This window comes from Panthera leo, chromosome F3 (assembly GCF_018350215.1).
Source record: "Panthera leo isolate Ple1 chromosome F3, P.leo_Ple1_pat1.1, whole genome shotgun sequence".
NCBI lineage: Eukaryota > Metazoa > Chordata > Mammalia > Carnivora > Felidae > Panthera > Panthera leo.
Window position 1 is genome coordinate 65,868,084 of NC_056696.1, and position 18,486 is coordinate 65,886,569.

At 41.8% G+C, this 18,486-nt stretch overlaps 1 protein-coding gene and 1 pseudogene across 1 annotated transcript; both read right to left on the bottom strand.

Moving 5' to 3' along the window:
• Positions 1 to 7,058: 7,058 nt before the first annotated feature.
• LOC122212043 lies at positions 7,059 to 8,067 on the bottom strand (annotated as a pseudogene).
• Positions 8,068 to 14,512: 6,445 nt separating this feature from the next.
• On the bottom strand, positions 14,513 to 16,361 carry LOC122211958 (olfactory receptor 10K1). The gene has a single exon (XM_042925529.1). It carries the CDS (start codon positions 15,452 to 15,454, stop codon positions 14,513 to 14,515), a length of 942 nt encoding a protein of 313 aa, XP_042781463.1. The 5' UTR covers positions 15,455 to 16,361.
• Between the last annotated feature and the right edge of the window lie 2,125 nt (positions 16,362 to 18,486).

An 18,486-nucleotide genomic window follows, 5' to 3' on the forward strand; every position in this document is an offset into this window, starting at 1 on the left:
CTGTGGAGAAAGTCGGACGGCAAACTTCTTTGCCTAATTGTTGGGCAATCTTTTAGAAAGCTAATTTATATGTGCTACATGACTCGGCAATTCCACGCCTAGATATTTGTTCCACAGAATAAAAACATCCCATATGTTACGGAAATGTGTGAAAATTGAGAAGGGCACCATGATCGGGTGCCTGCACAGACACTCTGCAGTGTATTTACACAAAGGAACAGAAACAATGAACTCCTAGGTCACACACAGTGTGGCTACATTTCAAAAAATGTGCTTCATGGAAGAGACCAAAAAAGCAAAAAAGTACGCACTATGTGATTCCATTCATATGAAATTCTAGTATCAGTGAATGCGGTGGTGTCTAGGAGACTGACCAGGAGGGGGCACGAGGGACAATGTTGGGGTGACAGAATGCTTCCTATGGATCATGGCGGTGGTTACATGGTATATATATTTGTCAAAACACCTAAAACCATACACTTAAAGTGGGTGTCTTTTATTATACATAAATTATGTCTCAATATCTTTGGTTAAGAGATGGAACATAAACGAACCCGACACCATGTATAAAAGCTCATGGTAGAAACTTGCTACCAGCAAATGCAAGAGGAGTTTTCCCCAACCTTGGTTTAGGAAAATGTTTTTTAGACAAGGCCCAAGAAGCACTAAAAATGAAAGAATAAATTTATGAGTAAATTTAAGCAAAATGAAAAAGCTCACTCGCATTAAAAACATTACTGAGAAAATAGAAATGCTGGCTACAGACTTGTGGAGAATATTCACAATACATGTATCTTACAAAAAAAAACCTTTAACCCAGTGTCTGTCAATAACTCCCAGAACTCAATAATTTAAAAACCAGTCTTATCAACATAGAAGACTAGAACAATGTACTAAAAAGATATCTAAATAGCCAATCAGGAAATGAAAAAAAAAAAAAGCATTCAGCATAATTAGATATCAAGGCGATACAAAATAAAACTAAATGAGATAGTACTTGCCCCACTAAAACTACCTATATTTAGAAAAACAAAACAAGAGCAAAACAAAACCCCTGTCAATACCAAAAGTTGGAAAGAATGTGAAGCAACTGGTAGGAGTACCACGTGCCACACCCACTTTGAAAAACACTGGGCAACATCTTATAAAATTAAATATGTATCTACCCAGACATAAGAGAGAGGAACAAAAGCAAATATCCACCAAAGACTTTGACAAAATATGTCCATGGCAGGTTTATTCATAATAGCAAGAAGAGGCAACAACCTAAATGTCTACCAACAGGTAAATGGATAAGCCTATTTTGGCATATTCTTACCAGAGAATTCTAAACAGCAATGAATGCCATGAGAGTTTTTTTCAGCAATGACAAAGGAGATCCTGCCATTTACAACAATGTGGATGAACTTTGAGGACATTACACTAAATAAAGTCAGACAAAGATAAGCCCCATATGGCCTCACTTGTATGTGGAATCCCAAAAAGCTGAGGTAACAGAGTCAGAGAGTAGGAGGGTGGTAGCCAGGGGCAGGAGGGTGGGGAGGAGGGAGTTGTTGGTCAAAGGACGCACCCCTGCAGTTATGGGTAAGTTCTAGGGTCCAAGGTACAGCTTGATGGCCTTAATTAACACCGCTGTATTATGTACTTGAAAGTCACTGAGAGAGTTGATCTTAAATGTTTTCACTACAAAAATAAAAGTAATTTGTGAGGTGATGGAGGTGTTAGCTAATCTGACGGTGGTAAGCATTTCTCAATATACACGTATATATCATTGCATTATATACCTTTACCTTACACAATGCTGCATGTCAACACAGCTCAATAAAGCTGGAAAAAACAAAATCACTACTCTGCTGTCTCAGGGCAGGAAGCCAGCTGGAAAACGGCATGGAATAACGTTTAGGGTGACAGATCTGTCGTATTTCTTGGTTGCTCTGGTGGTTAAGTGGGTGGATGTATTTGCAAAAACTCATAAATAACTCACACTTAAAATATTTGCATTTTATTTATGTAAATTATTCCTCAATTTAAAAGTAAGTTAAGGGAAAAGTGAATGCAAAAGGACGTTAAAACTCCCATGACCACATTTTAAAAAACTCAACCCACAAAATATACTCAAGAAACTCAAAATACAGCATCAAAATTTTTGAAACAGCAGAGGAAAAGAATGATTGTGGGGTTTTTTTTGTTGTTGTTTTTTGTTTGTTTGTTTGTTTCTGGTAGTCCTAGTATCGTGAGAACAAGAACAAAAAACAGCCACCAATGGTAAGAACCTAAAAACCAACTGGCCAACGTGAAAACATGATACCAAACAAGGAAAGCTTATTGCTGTGTTCTCAGTTGGATCCTTTGCGATGGCAGCACAGAAGGAGCTCTTGTTACAAGACTAGGAGGATAATGGTGGCCCAGCCTCCCCTCTGGGAGGGCAGGTAAACCAGTCTCACACCAATGAACTCAAAGATCACACAGAAAAACCCAGCAGAACAACATCCCTGGAGGAATTAGCGGAGTGCCTGTGTAGTGACAACCCGGATGCAGATTCTCCTCCACAGAAAGGCTTGTAGGGATGACCCGGATGCAGATTCTCCTCCATAGAAAGGCTTGTAGGGATGACCCGGATGCAGATTCTCCTCCACAGAAAGGCTTGTAGAGATGACCCGGATGCAGATTCTCCTCCACAGAAAGGCTTGTAGGGATGACCCGGATGCAGATTCTCCTCCACAAAGGCTTGGTGCCCCGGGTGAGGGCCGTGCTGTGGGTGGGCGGAGTTCAGCTGTGTGCCTCTCCCGGCATTTCATCAGCAGATTAGACACCTCACCCTAAGTAACAACGTCTCCTGCAGCAACGCACAGCCAAACCCTGACTGATGTGGGTTCATAAAGTCCTGGCCATCTTGGCCCAATGCAGCCCCCCCCCCCCCCCCCCTTGCATGGCCATTGTACCACAGAGTTCACACACACATACACACTCCCAGGGATGGCGGACGCTGTCACTGGGAGTCCCTCCAGCCTGACCTCTTCCTCAGCCCAAGAGTCCCATCCCACAGGTGTTAATCCCATGCGTTTACTAATAAGCATCGTACATGGCCGCACCCTTTCCCAGTGTGCTTCTTGGGGAACTCGCCTTGCAAGAGCCTGGACGTCCACAGAACGGATGGAGACTTACACCCAATATTTCAGAATACGCTGGAAAGAATTAAAGAAGTAATAGAATGTGGAAAATAATAGTCAAGATCGGCATTTAAAAGAATTCCATTACGGGTGACCGGAGGAAGAGAAGTCTCGGAAAGCAAAAGGACAGATTAGGAAGCAGCTAGAAATGAATGAAAAACCACTTCATAAATGAGGCCTAACCTTGAAAGGGCATACGCGTGAATGAGAGTGACGGATGGGGCCATAACCGGAAAAGCAGATATGAAAGAGGGAAAACTAGAGAAAGGATGAAAAGAACTGTAGAGACCGCATCCTCTAAATTCTATCCTTATAAAGTGTGAAGCCAGGAAAACCCTGAAGCTGGGAGGAGAAGCCACAGGAGGTGTTTCTCATGGAGAAGGCAGAGCAACCAGATGTTTGCGATGGTCTATTTTTGACCTGTGTAGGTTCACTCTGAAAATGCGTTGATATGCCAATCGCGATTTGTATGTTTTTTCTGTTAGTGAGTTTTGTTTCTGTAAAAAGTGAACATGATACACCGTCCTTTCATGAATGCAATGTGTTTTATATAGAGGTGTCAGTGTTAATATTTTTTGGTCCTATGCACTTTTAGATTTCCTCTGAAAATGTTTTGCTCTTCTGTTTTGACCTCTGTGTTTCACGTTCAAGCCTTCTTCAAATGTCTGGCAAGCCTTGGATGTTAAATCTACTCTGGGCTGTGGCACCCAAAAAGCTTCTAGAAGCTCTCCGTGCGAGGGTGAAACTAAGACTGGGGGGGGGGTGCCCAGCAGGAGAGCCAGGTAGAGCAGAGTCACTCATTTATTTTTAGCTAAGTGATAACATCCAGTCACCTTGGGTGGAAAGAAATCGTCCCGTTTCTTAAGGGACTTGTTTAGGATAGCTGTCACCTTCTGGGAGTTGAGGGGGGAGAGGCCGGCGACACCCTGTGCTGTGATCGCACTCAGGCTCACGCTCACCGTGGCTTCAAGTGGAGCTCCTCGAGTGAGGCCTGGTGTCCCTGCTCCGGAAGGGAAACCTTCCCGTCTGACCCTGGCACGGAACAGAAAGGACTAGAGGCCAACACTCTCAGGTGAAGCGTCTGCAGTCTAGTCCCTGAGCTCTTTGTTGAGACGGGTATGAAATGCGACAGTTTGGGCAACTGTTCCAGAACGTGATATCACTGAGACATCCCATCAGTGGACACACCTTTCGGGAGACAGAACGGGACACTCGGATGTTTTCCCTTTCATTTTTCAAGTACTTTGTTTTCATTGTGTTCACTGAAGTATCAGCTGGTGATGATATGGACCAAGGAAAGAAACCGGTCCTTCCTGCAGATCCTCTGAGCTGCATCGACTGAGAAGCCGCTCTCCTTCCTGGGACATGAACCAATCTTGCTCTTTCCCGCAGCACCAGGGAGGCCTGATTGCGAGGAGAGAGTCCGCACACAGGTCTGTGCTGTCACGTGGTTGCTCTTCGATGGTTTCCCACCTTCTGCAGGTTTCCCACCACCTTTCTGCTTAGAACCGCTTTTTCTTTGGCCTCTGTCACTTTTTTACCCCTCGTGTATATTATTCTCTCCTGTTTGCTTCTTGACGAGTGCTTTCGTGTTTACCACTTTAGTGGGTTCTGGAGTAGAATATATACGTTGGATTCCAAAAGGTTTACTTAGCATTCGAAACACACAGATTCCAGGGGTGTCTGGGTGGCTCGGTAGGTGGAGCATCTGACTCTTGATTTCAGTTGAGGTCGTGATCCCAGGGTCGTGAGATCAAGCCCCATGTCAGGCTCTGTGCTGGGTGTGAGGCCTACTTAAGATTCTCCCTCCCTATCCCCTGCTTGCACTCTGTCTCTCACAAAAGTTTTGTGAATTTAAAATGAAAACAAAAAACAGATTCCGTAACAAGATCCCCAAGTCAGTATCGCTAGAAATAGAATAGGGAAGTATTTGAAATCAGCCCAATGAAACCATGACAAATCATATACACACAGAGCAAATAATGATTTTGCATACTAAAAGGGTTTAATTACAAAATTAAGATAACACCCATACTCTGTGTGCTATTTCAACCTAAATAAAAATACTTCATAGGGAATAATTCAGAAAAAAATAATACTAAACACAATGAATTGTAAACATTGAACTTAACACCAGTCACATGGTCTCACATAACACACACAAAAGCTAAAAATAAATAACAGAAATTATTTAAATATTAGCCAGGACATATCTGTAATAAATTAGCAAATATTCCACTTATAACTAATATTTGGTCAATCATTGACAGTTGCAAATGTGTCAGGAAGAAAAGAAAAAAGAATGGAATGAAATAACAGAGACGGACCATCCCATACTTAGGGATATGTTGTGCTTTAAAGGCCTTGGTTATTTAACTAGTAAGAATGAAAATAATACAAGACTTAATCCAAAACCTGAAAAATGGGAGACAAAACCAGGGAGAGAGATAGTAATTTTGAAATAGAATTATTGATGATTATACACTCTAATTCGAAAGTCTAAGTAAACTTAACAAGAGAGAACACAGTTACGTTTCACCTGAAAATGCAGTCACACGTGAACTATGAACGTCGCTTTCATTCGGTATGCTTTAAAGAGAATACTGATAAGCTGCCGTGTGTCCAGAAGTCTGCACCCAAGGAGGCACGGTGTCTGAAATTCAGGTGGGCAGTGGGAAATGGCCCGATTGTAACTACCTCCAACATCTGGGAGCCAAGATTGGACTCGGGGTATGACACGAGAGACAGAGAACGTGAAAATCATAGAAAGGTGAGTATCCACTACAACAATGCGGAAACAACAGGTACCCAGTCAGTGCAGGCTTGGTTCCCCAGGAGGTACTGGGTTCCCCAGGAGGTACTGAGGAAGGACCTCTGAACAGGTGAGACGTGGGACACGATGGCTACCCAAGTCATTCTCTTGAAGTACCTAGTCTGATGACAACTTTGACACTGGGTAGCTTCCTCTCCTTAATGGATTCAGCGTGCAAGGCCACGTAGACCCCTCTCCTCCAACTTCTTCATGGAACTGGATGGTTGACTGTTTTTTCCACGCATTTACATAGCACTTCTATGTTAAAGAAGAAATGGTTCCAAGGGGTGGTCAAAAAACCTGTGAAGTAGAAGAGGAAAATTATCTTTATTTTCCATATTTTAAAATTTAGATTCAGAAAACAATCATAACTTGCTTTTTTTTTTTAGGTTTTTATTTATTTTTGAGACAGAGAGACAGCATGAGCAGGGGAGGGGCAGAGAGAGGGGGAGACACAGAATCGGAAGCGGGCTCCAGGCTCTGAGCTGTCAGCACAGAGCCCGACGCGGGGCTCGAACTCACAGAGTGTGAGATCGTGACCTGAGCCAGAGTCGGAAGCTCAAGCGACTGAGCCGCCCGGGCGCCCCAATAATCACAACCTTCTTAGAGTCGCGACTTAACCAGTGTCAGGCTGAAACCTTATAATTCCTAGTACAGTAAATGATTTCCCCATCATGTCACACCCCCACATCTAAGCCTCCTTCAAACCCAAGCACCTTGTTTTAAGCCAGACGTAACCTTAAACAAAGAGTGTAATCAGAGCTCTGGGGCAAACAAGCCAAAGAGAGAAGAGGTAAAGGTTTCCGGGAGCCTTTGAGAACTGTAAATTGGAAGAAAGAACAGGAGGAGGAGACTTAACCTCCAGCGACACACACTGTGCTGTCTCCAGTAATCTTTCCAACCACCTTGAGAGGCATAGATTACCAAGCCTGCTTTACATAAGAGAACAGATAGGCCCTGCAACGTCAAACAACTCGGCCAAAACCACACACTTATATAGGCGAATATTACTAGAAACTTTATGACTCAGTGGCACGTTTGGCCCAAATGTGGGCGTACCGTATAAAACATTCCAATTATAAAGTCTTAAGAGAAAACCCCGCCTTTGCGATCATTTCCCGAATGGCCAGCTGCACACCTCTGTTCCTAAGGCTGTACACTGTAGGGTTCAACAGTGGGGTGACGATGGTGTAGGTCGCTGTCACTAGTCTGTCTTTGCCTGATGAGTATTTGGCTGAGGGCCGCAGGTAGACAGAGGAGGCACAGCCATGGCGGACGATGACCACAGTGAGGCGGGAGGCACAGGTGGGGAGGGCTTTCCGCTTGCCGTCAGCCGACGGGATCTTCAGGATGGTGTGGACGACGAAGCCGTAAGAGGTGTGGAAGAAGAGCAAGGGTACAACTAGCACCAAGGCGCCACAGATGAAGAAGACCAGCTCATTAGTGTACGTTTCAGCACAGGCAAGTCGGATGACTGGTCAGATGTCGCAAAAGTAGTAGTTGACCTTGTTGGAGCCACAGAGAGGGAGGCTGAGGACCAAAGTTGTTCCCACCAGAGATACTAGGAAGCCACTAACAGTACAGATTCCTGCCCGCTGGGCACATACCCTCCAGTTCACGAGAACCGGGTAGCGCAAAGGCTGGCCGATGGCGGCATAGCGGTCATAACCCATAACTCCCAGAGGCAGGCAGTTGGTGACAGCAAAGCCAAGGAAGAAGAACATCTGGGTGGCACAGCCCACGAAGGAGAGTGTCCTGAGGACAGAGAGCAGGTTGATAAGCATCCTGGGCAGGGTAACAATGGTGTAGAAGACCTCCGAGGTTGAAAGGACACAGAGGAAAAAGGACATGGGGTGTGGAGGCTGCAGTCCAGCCGGATGATGGAGAAGAGGGTGCGGTTCCCACTCGGGATGATCAAATAGAGGCCAAGAAAGAGGACAAACAGGACAGGCTGAAATTAGCCAAGGCTGGAGAAACCCAGCAGCAGGAATTCAGTGACCCGGGAGGAATTGGCCATGGGCAGCAGACACCACAGCCAGTGTAATCAGGTCCAGAGACCCTTGGGATGGAGGAACCAGGGAGACTTACCCTTCATACCGTAACCAGCACCAGTCTGGGGCGAATGGGAAAAAACTGGCAAGAAAGAACAAAACAGGATTATAAGTCAACCAAAAATTATCCTAAATAGATATGCACCCACAGTGCTGTTTTTCTGCCAGTGATTTTGACAGTGAATCTGGGGACAAGTGTCCACATGAAGGCACAGACACTTGCTCCAATAAAGCCTATCCTACAGGCCCCACCCCCCCACTCTGCTCTTGCAGACTTACGTAGTTTCCACTTGATTTTTTGGTAATCTAATATTCCAAAGAAACTTTCCGCTAGTTATGACTTCAAGTGGTCGTCATTTCATCCATATTACTAATCCTTGGATTCCACCAGCAATGGTACCAATGTCTGAGGGTCCACCTCTCACCTGCCTCTAACACATTCCTCGGCTGAGGAAGCACTCTTGCCTGTCTTTGTGTGGTTGGCCTCTGAAGAATACAGTTCCTCTTCATGAGTAGCCTCTTACTCCCTTTCCATGCAGTTATTCATTAAAAGTTAATTTGATTGGGGGGCACCTAGGTGGCTCAGTTGGTTAAGCGGCCTACTTCGTCTCAGGTCGTGGTCTCACAGTTCGCGGGTTCGAGCCCCGCGTCAGGCTCTACGCGGACGGCTCGGAGCCTGGAACCTGCTTCCGATTCTGTGACTCTGTCTCTCTCTCCTTCAAACATAAACATTAAAAAAAAAATTGTTAGGTTAATTTGGTGTAGAACCAATTTGGTGTAGACGGCAATTTCTGTTGCCGTCTCAGAAATAGCTTTATGATTCCTCCACACACTCTTGGAGGACAGTAGGGGCCGATTTCCCTGGCAGAAAATACGCAGCTGGAAGAATTTAGTTTTGCTTCAACGTTCACTGGCGGCACATTTGGTTGCACGTCTTACCCTGCTACACCTGGAGCGGGAGACTTGGAGACTCAACAGACCAACGTTCCCCGGATGTCCCTGAATTCCTAGTAGGGAGGCTTAGATACTTCCCCCGAGGCTTCTGATAACTAGTTGTCACCGGTGCTAGATTACATACATTTTCATTAAAATATTCTTGCCCTTTCCCCTCTCTCTCCCAGATCTGGTCCTTCACCTGGATCCTGTATCTCAATAATGAGTTTCAAAATCCTGCTAATCGCATCCACTGTGGATTTGTGAGACATGTTGAAACACGTAACTTTTCTCCTCGGCCACATCCAATCTATTTTTGTTCTGCAAGACTTCTAGGATCCATTTCTTCCTTTCTTTAGGAACTTACCACCTGTCTGGACTGCTCCAAGAACGTGATAAACCGACCCTCTGGATTTTATCTTGTTCCGCTCTAAGCCATCCTCCACTGTGGCCCCAGAGTTGTCTTCATACAGGACAAATCCTAACCTCTTACCAAAATTAGATGACCCTCAATTATCTATGAAGTTAAGACAATCATGTTCTGTCTCTCATACTTTTCCCAAATGTAACTTTCCACGCGTAACTGCCACCGTATTCCCCCACATGCACTCCAGCATTGAGGAACTTTGAACAATCAGGTCATTTTTCAATCTACCTTCTAAATCTGGAAATCGTCCATGCTTTATGCTTGTGGGGATTGTTTTCTTTTTCTTTTAATTGTATGAAATTCTCAGTTAAAGTAACATGTACACATTGACTTCTCCCTACAACTTCCTCGTCATGCTTTATTATCACTTTGTCTTTGTCTCTTCAGCTATCCCTAGAACCTGATTGTTACCAGCATTATGATGTCGTCTTTGATTTCACAAACTGCAACTTACCAGAGACCAGAACTTGCTTCTCTACACATACGGCAATGTCTAGTTTACAGCAGGGGCTTGAGAGCTTACTGAAAAAATAAATAGTCATGATCCCAGGTTTTCTTCTGAATTATTTCAGAATGCCCAGGAGGTTTGATTTCAGGTGTCTTCCAAACTTGTTCCCTTAATATTAATTTAACATATATTATTAACCTTCGGTGTCAACATTTTGGGATGAAAAATGTCTCTGAAGCCATTCTCTAAATGCAGAGACAAAAGAGCCATTAAAAATTGTTGCTTTTTTGTTTATCAAGTGATTTTTCCCATTATCTCAATTAGCTAAATGTTTTGATTTTCATTTAAATAACACTTAGTCTTGAAGATCTTTTCAAATACTAAAATTTCTATCATGGTTTGCTCTTTTGCTTAGACACAGTAGCAAAAATTTGAAACGAGACTAAAATCAGGAGCTTTCACTGGGACAAAGTCCAGTCAAAAGTGAAATGTCAACTCCACTTTTCCAATGTCCTGGCTCCATTCTTTAGTGCTTTCTCTTTTATGGGACCATCCCCAGGAAGAGCAGTGACTGGTTAGCCGAAGACGGTTGGGGTTCTGAAAGGAACGAAAGGCCACATTACTGGGTGACCATGCCAAGACCCTCCCCCGTAGCACTCACAAGACATCATCTGCTTTTTCAGAGTCATCCTTGGAACCTATGCCTGAACTGAAATTTGAAAATAAATTCACTATAAAAAACTTCATTTCTCTTTATCCTGGTTGGTGATGCAGCATACAATATTTGATAAATAAAAGACAGCGCCCTGAGCTTGGAAAGAAGGATTCTATGAATTCATAGAAGAGCATTGGGAAGATAAGGAGTGTGGGGGGTGGGAATAAATACAAAGAAAAAGTGGGTAATTCAATTGTATTCTTAACAAGTGGAAAAGGTGAATTGATTTTTCATTACTTTGTTCAAGGACTTCATCAGTGTGGGTGAAGCCAGTTCCTTGAGCGGGTTAAAAAGACAGCTAATTCTCCACTCTTAATTCCATTTACAGCCTCCTTTTCTAAATCTCCATCACACAGGAATTAACTGACATACTTAGAGTTTTCTATATACACTTTTGCGTTTCAAGACTTTATGCTGAGACAGTGGGTGTGCAAGACATAGAAACAAAGAGGGAGGGAAGGAGAGAGAGAGAGAAAGAAGGAAATCTCAGCTTCCAATATTCTCTCACTTTCATCTGTGGCCCTCCCATCATTCATATTTTTTAAAGTCACTGAACTTACTCTAATATGTATAGGGAGAGTTTGCTGTTTCTACTATATTTAACATTTAGTATATTTCAAGCTTGTTTCCTGTGTCTTTATCAAAATACTCAGCCTGTTATATCCAAACTATTTCATCTTGATTTTGTCTCCAGTAGATTTGAAACCCTCAGGGATAAGGACCATGCCTTATTCCTTCTGTATCCTTGAAACTTAACCCAATATTTAAATGAGACATAAGTGCCTGACGAATAAATACATTGAATAGTCCATTAATGAATTGTTTCCCTGTTGACCTTCACCTTTATCCTCAGTTTCCACTATCCACTTATCCTTTCTGTCATTTGATCACATTTCCTACTACTGATGATGGGGGAAACTCGGTCAAAGATTCACGGGACAATGCTACGATTTAAATATTTACATATAAGAAATGACTAGCGTGTCACTGCTCTTTTCATTAAGGAAGTCAAGATCTCTAAATAAAGATAAAAATTTTACAATCCCTCAAGTCAGAGGGCTCTTTCCCAGTGACATCCTGGTGTCTTCATTCTCAGACACTTCCTTGAAATGTCTATAAAGGTTTCTAGGTGAAATTTGCCAAAACTATCTTCTCTGTCATAATGTGCCAGAGGTCTTCTTCCATTTTCCATAAACTCTCTGGACCAACATGAGAAGACTCTCTACCTGACTCCACAGAAAAATATAACCTTTGTCTCTTCTCTGTGGGTAGTTTAGCTAATGCCTCAATGAGTATCACCGATGGTCTTTTCTTTCTACGTTGGCCTCAATGCCTTGGTGGTAATTAAGATCCTCTCCTCCACAGGGAGCTAATTACCACGTTGTGCCCGATGCTTGTCCATAATTTCCCCCATTAGCAACTATAGTAATACACTATGAAAGTTTGTTGGCCAAAGAGAAGGTCTTTTCTAATACCCCATAGGGATTAGTCAGTTTCCTCTTAGAAATTCTCGGGGGACTTATTGAAAGCTGGAAGTTTTCCGGGAGCCATTTGTTAAAACAAACATCAGTGGAATGGCCTCCATGGAGGTTCCTTCTATAATGACTCTAAATGTTCATTCTTAGGTGGAATAAAAATGTAAATTTTACATTTTCATTTCTGACATCTGTAAGAGTTGAAGAGAGATACAAATTAAGGACAATATTGGAATGGAAGAGGTAACATAAGTGTTTCAGACACCTGTTAAACATACGTGTTCCTAGAATACAATGTGAACGTGATCAGTATTTGTTCAATAAATAAATAAATTACATTTGGATTACGGAGAAGAATGTGGTAGTGCCCTGGTGTAGGTAGGTTTTTGTTAAGACGTCTCCTTTGGTAGAACTTCCTCCTAATTTCAGATTGCATATTTATTCCCTCTGCCAGTGAGTCCAAACACTTGGGCTGGAAATAGGGCACATGCGAGAGACTGACGAAAGTGATTCAGAAAGACTAAAAATACAGAGTTGGGAAATTATGTACAGCACTCACAAACCAAACAAGCAAGAGAGGTATCTCCACATTTGACAATTTAAGGTTCAGGTCGGGAGTATTAAATTAACAACGAAAGACAGTAATAAAACAAAACAAAAATACTTTTAATGCCAGCAAGTACAATTCACAGTGAAATTGTAATTGTAATAGATGTGAATTTATGTCCTCTCCAAAAAACACTGATGCAAACTTCATAAGAAAGAAACTATACAATATTTACAAGGACACATGCTAATAATGGGTAACTTTCATATACCTCTCTGCTCAAACAGGTCAGGAAGAAAAATATAGCTAAGAATTTAGAAGGCCTAAGCAGCAAATTAGCGAAGTACATCTGAAGAGCATTTATTGTACTTCATGTTCTAATAAAAAAGTACACATGTTCATTTCAAGGCACGTGAAGTAAGAAGGTATATTGGCTGTGTATTAAGCCACAATAAAACCTTGAACGAAGGTCATAAAGTGGTAAGAATACAAACAATATTCCTTAATCCCAGCATAATACACTATTAATGGAAAACAAAGTTAAAAGGCTCTTCCATCTGAGAATTTAAAAATCTATTAAATAATTATTGGTCAAAAGGGAAATACAAAGCAAAAGGAAATAAGGTCCCATAAATAATACCAACTACATACTGTTTAGTAGAATACATGGGTTAACTTTAAATGTTTTTTTTAACATTTTACTTACTTATTTTCGAGAGAGAGTGAGAGAGACAGAGCACAAGCAGGGGAGGGGCGGGGGGTGAGGGTCGAGGGACACAGAATCCAAAGCAGACTTCGGGCTCTGAGCTGTCAGCACAGAGCCCAATGTGGGACTTGAACTCACAGACCACAAGATCATGACCTGAGCTGAAGTCAGATATTTAACCGACTGAGCCACCCAGGCGCCCCTACATGGGTTAAGTTTAAAGCAGTGATAAGACGAAATTTCACAGCCTAATTATATATAAAAAATAAATCAAAAAATAAAAGTACATAGAAAGGATCGGAAAGTTAGAAATAAAACAACAATTTACAGGAAAATTCAAAGGAATAATAATACGAATAAAATTTCAAATAACGATATGGGGGGAGAAACAACCCTAGAATTCATCCATTTATTCACACATACATTAGCTCTTTGAAAACAATAGACAAAACTTACAAACTACTATATGAACCAGAAAAAAAAATTCAACCCAAATATACATAGTATAAAATGACACAGAAAATAACCATTTCTAAGATATTTTCAAAAGTCAGAACATTTGTGCACAAATTCTATAATTTTCAAAGCCTAGCTGAGATGAATAATTTTGTAGAAAACTGAATTCCAGATGTGATCCGCTCAAAATAAAAATGGTCTTAGAGGTCAATTTTCTGACAAGGAATATTACTATGGCGTTTTCCCTCAGAAAAGACACTCTACCTGTATCTTTCACAGAATTTCAACAAACGTTCAAACGTGAGGTGATCTCAGCTAACATACGATAACAATTCAATAAATACTTCTTTAAGAAACAGGGAAAACCCCGTTTTAATCTTCAACTTACGTAATGCTAAAAAATCTTGTGGATATGTCAGTAAAATGCAAAAAGCTAAATGCTTAGAAACAATACCTATCACTGAATGAAAAACTTGGAAACTAAGCTTAAAGATAATGACAGATTCTCAGAGTAACAAGTAACCAAAACTTTGACTGTAAAATGAAAAATTTCCTTGAAACAAAAGCACGATGGAAAATATTAGAGAACCAACAAATGAAAAATTCCTCAAAAATAATTAAAATGTGAATACAAACTTATTACAAGCTGATGGATAAAATGACTAGAACTGTAAAGTATGAAATGATTCTAGGCATCCCATTTATAAAATAAAAGTTGCACAAAAGGCATACAATTCACTGAACAGCTAAAATTTAATTTTAATGAAATAGTTTAGTTAATAGGATATGAAGTATGGCCCATTACCCTTCGAAGGGCTGACTTGAACTCCTGATTTCTCAGACTGTAAATCATTGGATTGAACAGCGGAGTCAGGATGGTGTAGGACACAGATATGAGGGTGTCTTGACTTGAGGAGTAGCTGGACTTGGGCCTTAAGTAGATGAAAGAGGCACAACCATAATGAACAGTTACCACGATGAGATGAGAGGCACAGGTGGAGAAAGCCTTGTACCTGCCGGTGGAGGATGGGATCTTCAGAATGGCGGAAATGATACGAATGTAGGAGATCAGGATAAGTAGCAGGGGAACGACCAAGACAAACACACCAATCATGAATATGACCAACTGGCTGAGGCGTGAGTGGTGCGATGCCACCGTGAGGACAGGGGCGATGTCACAAAAGTAGTGACGGAGCTGGTTGGAGGTGCGGAAGGGCAGGTGGAATACCATGGAGGTGATAATCTGTGCAATAGTAAAGCCACAGGCACAGGCAGCAGCCACGAGTCCCACACACACCCCGTGTCCCATGAGCTCCGTGTAGCGCAGAGGGTTACAGATGGCCACGTAGCGGTCATACCCCATGGCCGCCAGCAGGAAGGAGTGAGAGCAGCCGAGGAAGAGGAAGGTGAACATCTGGATGGCACAGCCCAGGAAGGAGATGGTCTTCTTCTGGGCCAGGAGGTCAACCAGCATCTTGGGTATGATGACGAAGGTGTAGCAGGTCTCAGAGCAGGAGAGGACAGCGAGGAAGAAGTACATGGGGGCGTGAAGGGCTCTGTCTAGCACGATGGTGGAAACGATGATGGCATTGGTGCCCAGAGTGAACAGGTAGAGGGGCAGGAAGGCAACAAAGAGCAGCCGCTGCAGCCCGGCCAGAGAAGAGAAGCCGAGGAAGACGAACTCTGTCACCAGGGTCCTGTTGCCCCGCTCCATGGACAGCACCTGCAGAAAGGAGAGTCATGGACAGAGACAGAGGCCAGGATCCGGGAAATGTATGGGAAGTTCAGCACAAAGTCTGCAGGCAGCAAGAACTTCATTCCTCCTTGGAAAGCTGTGCTAAGAAAAGGATTAAGGCAAAATATACAACCAACGAACTGACGGCCAACTAGGAGGCATTCTCTAAGACTAAGACCATGTTATCTATCTAGCCAAGGATTAAGGAACTATCTGTTTCCTTTTGCATCTTCCTTAGGGATTATTGTGTTTCTCTTGCCCACTCCAAGCCCAAGGAAACTAGCTCTCCAAAAGGAAAAACTAAGTTTAACTTCAGCCATCTGAACTTGGAATGTGGAATGAAGGAATGAGTGGCGTTGGGACACAGTGTACGAACCTCAGTTTATCCAACCATAGGAAGGGAGAGGAAGAATTAGATGACGTCCAGCAAACGTGTGAGGGGAATTGTGTTTGTTGATGACTTATTATATGCTAGGATATGTGGTAAGCACTGCATATATCCGTGTCGATTATTCATTACAACAATCTTATGGCAGTACCCCAAACAATAAGGAAAGAAACACCTTTAGCGTTACCTCGGACAGACTGACAAGCCAGCGATTATGGACATTACTGGAGGCTCCACACTGGAACCCTGAGCCAAGGGGGGAACAGAAGACAACACTGCTTTAAAGAAGGTCTCCTTTCCTAGGAAGAGAAGAGTCACCAGGGTGGTGAAAAGAGATTCACTACCTTTGTGGCATTTGCAGCTCACCTCCCTTTTCCCATTTTCCATGCCTCAGAGAAACTCAGAGAAGAAAGTTCTCCCCAAAAGGGTGCAGAGCTTGTCACAGAGCATGAAGAAGAATGCAACAATTGGTCTGTTTTCCAGGTTCCCGTGTCCCGTCATAACTCACAGGCTTTATGTCTTCTATATATTATTGTCAACAAGATTCCTTTTGAATATTTGGCTACTAAACATAGTCTGCAAACTACTAGAAAGGAGCATTTCCAAAGTCATTTTTATCGCTTATATCAGATCATTGTTTATTGGGTGTATTTCCCAACTTTCTAAGCCTCGTGAGTGAAGAAAGTGTTCTCAGGAAGCAAAATCACCTAGCCTTTATTTAGATTGCATCCAATCTTTATTTACACAGCTTTCAGTGTATTTATATACTATTAGGTCTTTTTATGTTGAGGAATTATTTCCATCTGCCAACAGAATTGTTTGTTTTTATGTTCTTCTAGCCAAGAGCAAAGCTTAGATTCTTAGATTTTAAGGTAAGTGATGGGAAATGTCTGAAACTCATTGTATCTATGCCTAGAATTTAGAGATAATACATTTTTGTTCTTTCTTACATGACAGAAACTGGTTCTAAACTTCAATAGATATAATCATTCATTCATTTGAAGTTAGTATTAGGATACTCACATATGCTGGTTTTAAATTTCTTTAACAAATAATGGGAATTTTTAATTCTGCAATTATAAGGATATTTCTGTTTAAAATATGAAATATGTATATACCCCATCTATCCCCACTATATACATATGTATGTAATAGCTGTATGTTTACTATACTAAGAAAAACAAAACAATGAGACTATATCTGTACATGACACCCTCACCAGGACAAATGGATTTCCATCTATTTCAAGACACAGAGGCAAATCTGAATTTATGCTCATTAGTTATCCTTGTCTCAGCCCCTTTCAAAGATCTTTCTGGACCTTCTTTCACCTAATCCATGCTGAATTCCCACTATACCCTCACTCCGCTCATATGATATGTAGAATTCTGGAGGCTTGAATTTCCTTGATTGTGAAAGAGTACCCAATACCAAAATATTCAATACCAAATACCCAGTACCCAATACCAAATAATCTACTTAATTACAAATAGCGAGATAATTTTTGGTATCTACCCAACACCAAAATAATATTTTGGGTTATTCGTCACTCAGACCCATGAGAACAGCTGATTTCAGTCAAATGGACTTTTCTTATATACTATGAATATAACCATCTAAGTGAGTTGTGTGATCAGTATATATGCCCTTTTTGTGGTGTCTGGGGACCCAGAGGCACAGTCCATCTGAGAAAGCAGCGCTCGTCCACCCAAGAAAACATCAGAGACCACCACAGTGAGTTAGATCTATACTATGGATGGAAAGATATAAGAGCAGAAAAATTTTAAAAAGGTTTTCCAGCCCAATACCAGCACGCTATAAAATTAAGGTAAAAGATCCTTCCATTTGATGTGAGAAGACCTATATGTTAGGTCTAGCTTTGTGTAACTTTGGGCAAGGCACGTCATTTGGATATTTGGTCTCTTTAAAATTAAAGGGACTAGAGTAAGCAATCACTGTAATGAACTGTCAGGATGCATGGAAAAGTATTTAAGCAGAAATTCCTTGAACAGTGTCTTGCAGAAGGACTTTTGACTTAAGGTGAGAGTGGAGTACCGACCCCTAAGAGTCCTTTCCACTCAAGGAATCCAAGATTCTCTCAATGGTGATCCCTAAAGTGCCCTTATATTCTAGAACTTATGGATGGAATTCAGGTTATGATTCTAGGATATGACACTCTCACACCTTATCTTTCTAACTCCTTAGATGCCTCCTTGGGATATTAGGTAACCTGGATTTAAATAGTGACTCGACACATGAGGGTACTGGGTACCTCAAAAAAGAGGACAATTCTACATAAAGTTTGGATGCAAAACTTTTGAGACATTCAAATATTTATTTTAGGAAAAGCCCCAATCAATAAACAGAGAAACTATGGAGGCAGCATCAGATAGTAAAGAAGTAAGATTTTATCTTCTTAGATACACATGAAAAACCTGAACTTGCCCTATTAAAATGGAGTGTAAGCATCAGATTTCCAATATAGCCAACAACAGTCATCCATGAGTACACGGCAGAGAGACAAGTGGAGGCTCAGTATCTGTTTCTTTTAATCCATGAGCCATCCAATCGAAAAGAAAGGAAAAGAAAATCTAGCTAGGAACAAGACTGACCCAATCTGGTC

Excerpts from the sequence above, each read along its gene's own strand:
- LOC122211958 (XM_042925529.1), bottom strand. The coding sequence starts at position 15,454 with ATGGAGCGGGGCAACAGGACCCTGGTGACAGAGTTCGTCTTCCTCGGC.